General features: G+C 47.2%; 1 protein-coding gene across 1 annotated transcript in view; it reads right to left on the reverse strand.

Annotated features, from left to right (window-relative positions):
- Positions 1-986: 986 nt before the first annotated feature.
- The window catches only part of Dspp (dentin sialophosphoprotein), a 5,105-nt gene continuing 4,700 nt past the window's right edge, over positions 987-1,391 (reverse strand). The window contains exon 6 of the mRNA XM_004629259.1: positions 987-1,391. Coding sequence (XP_004629316.1) covers positions 987-1,391 — 405 coding nt within the window.

Here is a 1,391-nt window from a genome sequence, read left to right on the forward strand (position 1 = left end):
TACCTGCTAGCTCATTTGACTTTATTGAGGAGACTGATAGAGAAAAGGGAGTCTTAGGGTCTGGTCTGGGAGTCTAGTATGTTGAGATTTAAAAGGGAAATGTGGCCCAAGTGAAAACTGGTGGACAGCCAGCTGATAGCACAGCCTTGAACATGGAGCTCACCCTGACCCCACCTCCTGGAGGCATCCGTTCATGTGCCATTCACTTGGCATTTGGAGAGTGGCTACTGGAAGCACAACACTGTTGTAGGCACTGTGTTGGGTTTGTTCATTGTTGTAGGGATTTTGTATTCAATTTCCAGTGGTTTAAAGAAATGCAATATTGCGCACAGATTTTTGCCTAAACTAACCTGAGTTCTTTTCTACCTATTATCTTTAGAACTTGCACAATATAAAATTTGTGATTACTCTGTGTGATCATGCCCCACATAAGTTAAATAATTGTCATGAGTTTTTCTCGTTACAAGGGTATTTCCCCCCCCCCCCCCAGAACAAGAGACCAAGTCAGCAGCTAAGCTGGTGTCCTGGGACAGCACCTTTTTTGCACAGCAGGCAGGCTTCTCCCCTGGATGCCTGACTCCTGCCATGCAGGGTGATGCCACTGTCTGTAGGATGGTCTGCTCACTGAGTTCTGTGAAGTTCATACCTAGCATCTGAGTCAAAGTTGTTACCTAGTAAGCGCTTGCTCAAGGTCCCTGCATAAGGTACTAAGGAATGTGTTAATCGCTCTTGTATGTTTACATTCACAATTGTGACCAAATGTGTTCAGGACATGTATATCTCTTAATGTGTGTACCGAAATTCCTGCCTTTGCAGTTGTCTGTCAGGGATGTGGAGCTCGGTCACCAGCCAACCCAGTAGTGTCACTGAGTCTCTACTGTCTCATGGTGCTTGCACGGCTTCCAGCAGTCCTCTCCTTCCCTTGTCCTATCCGGAATCTGGGTTTCACATCCCTGTAGTCCCTGACTCACCACATTGTCTTTGTCCTAATCATCACTAGTTGAGTGATTACTATCACTGCCCTCACTGCCACTGTCACTGTCACTGTCACTTCCACTGTTGTTGCCATTACCAGACTTGCTCTGGGTATCACTTTCATCAGTGCTTTCAGATGTGCTATCCCCATTGTCACTGCTATCACTGCTGTCACTGCTGTCACTGTCACTGCTGTCACCATTACTGCTGTCACTACTGTCACTGCTCTCACTGCTCTCACTGCTCTCACTATCACTACTGTCACTGCTATCACTGTCACTGCTGTCACTACTGTCACTGCTGTCACTGCTCTCACTGCTCTCACTGCTCTCACTGCTCTCACTGCTGTCACTGTCACTGCTGTCACTGCTCTCACTGTCACTGCTGTCACTACTGTCACTGCTCTCACTGCTCTC

The sequence above is a fragment of the Octodon degus genome, unplaced genomic scaffold (genome assembly GCF_000260255.1).
Source record: "Octodon degus isolate 3935 unplaced genomic scaffold, OctDeg1.0 scaffold00028, whole genome shotgun sequence".
Lineage (NCBI taxonomy): Eukaryota > Metazoa > Chordata > Mammalia > Rodentia > Octodontidae > Octodon > Octodon degus.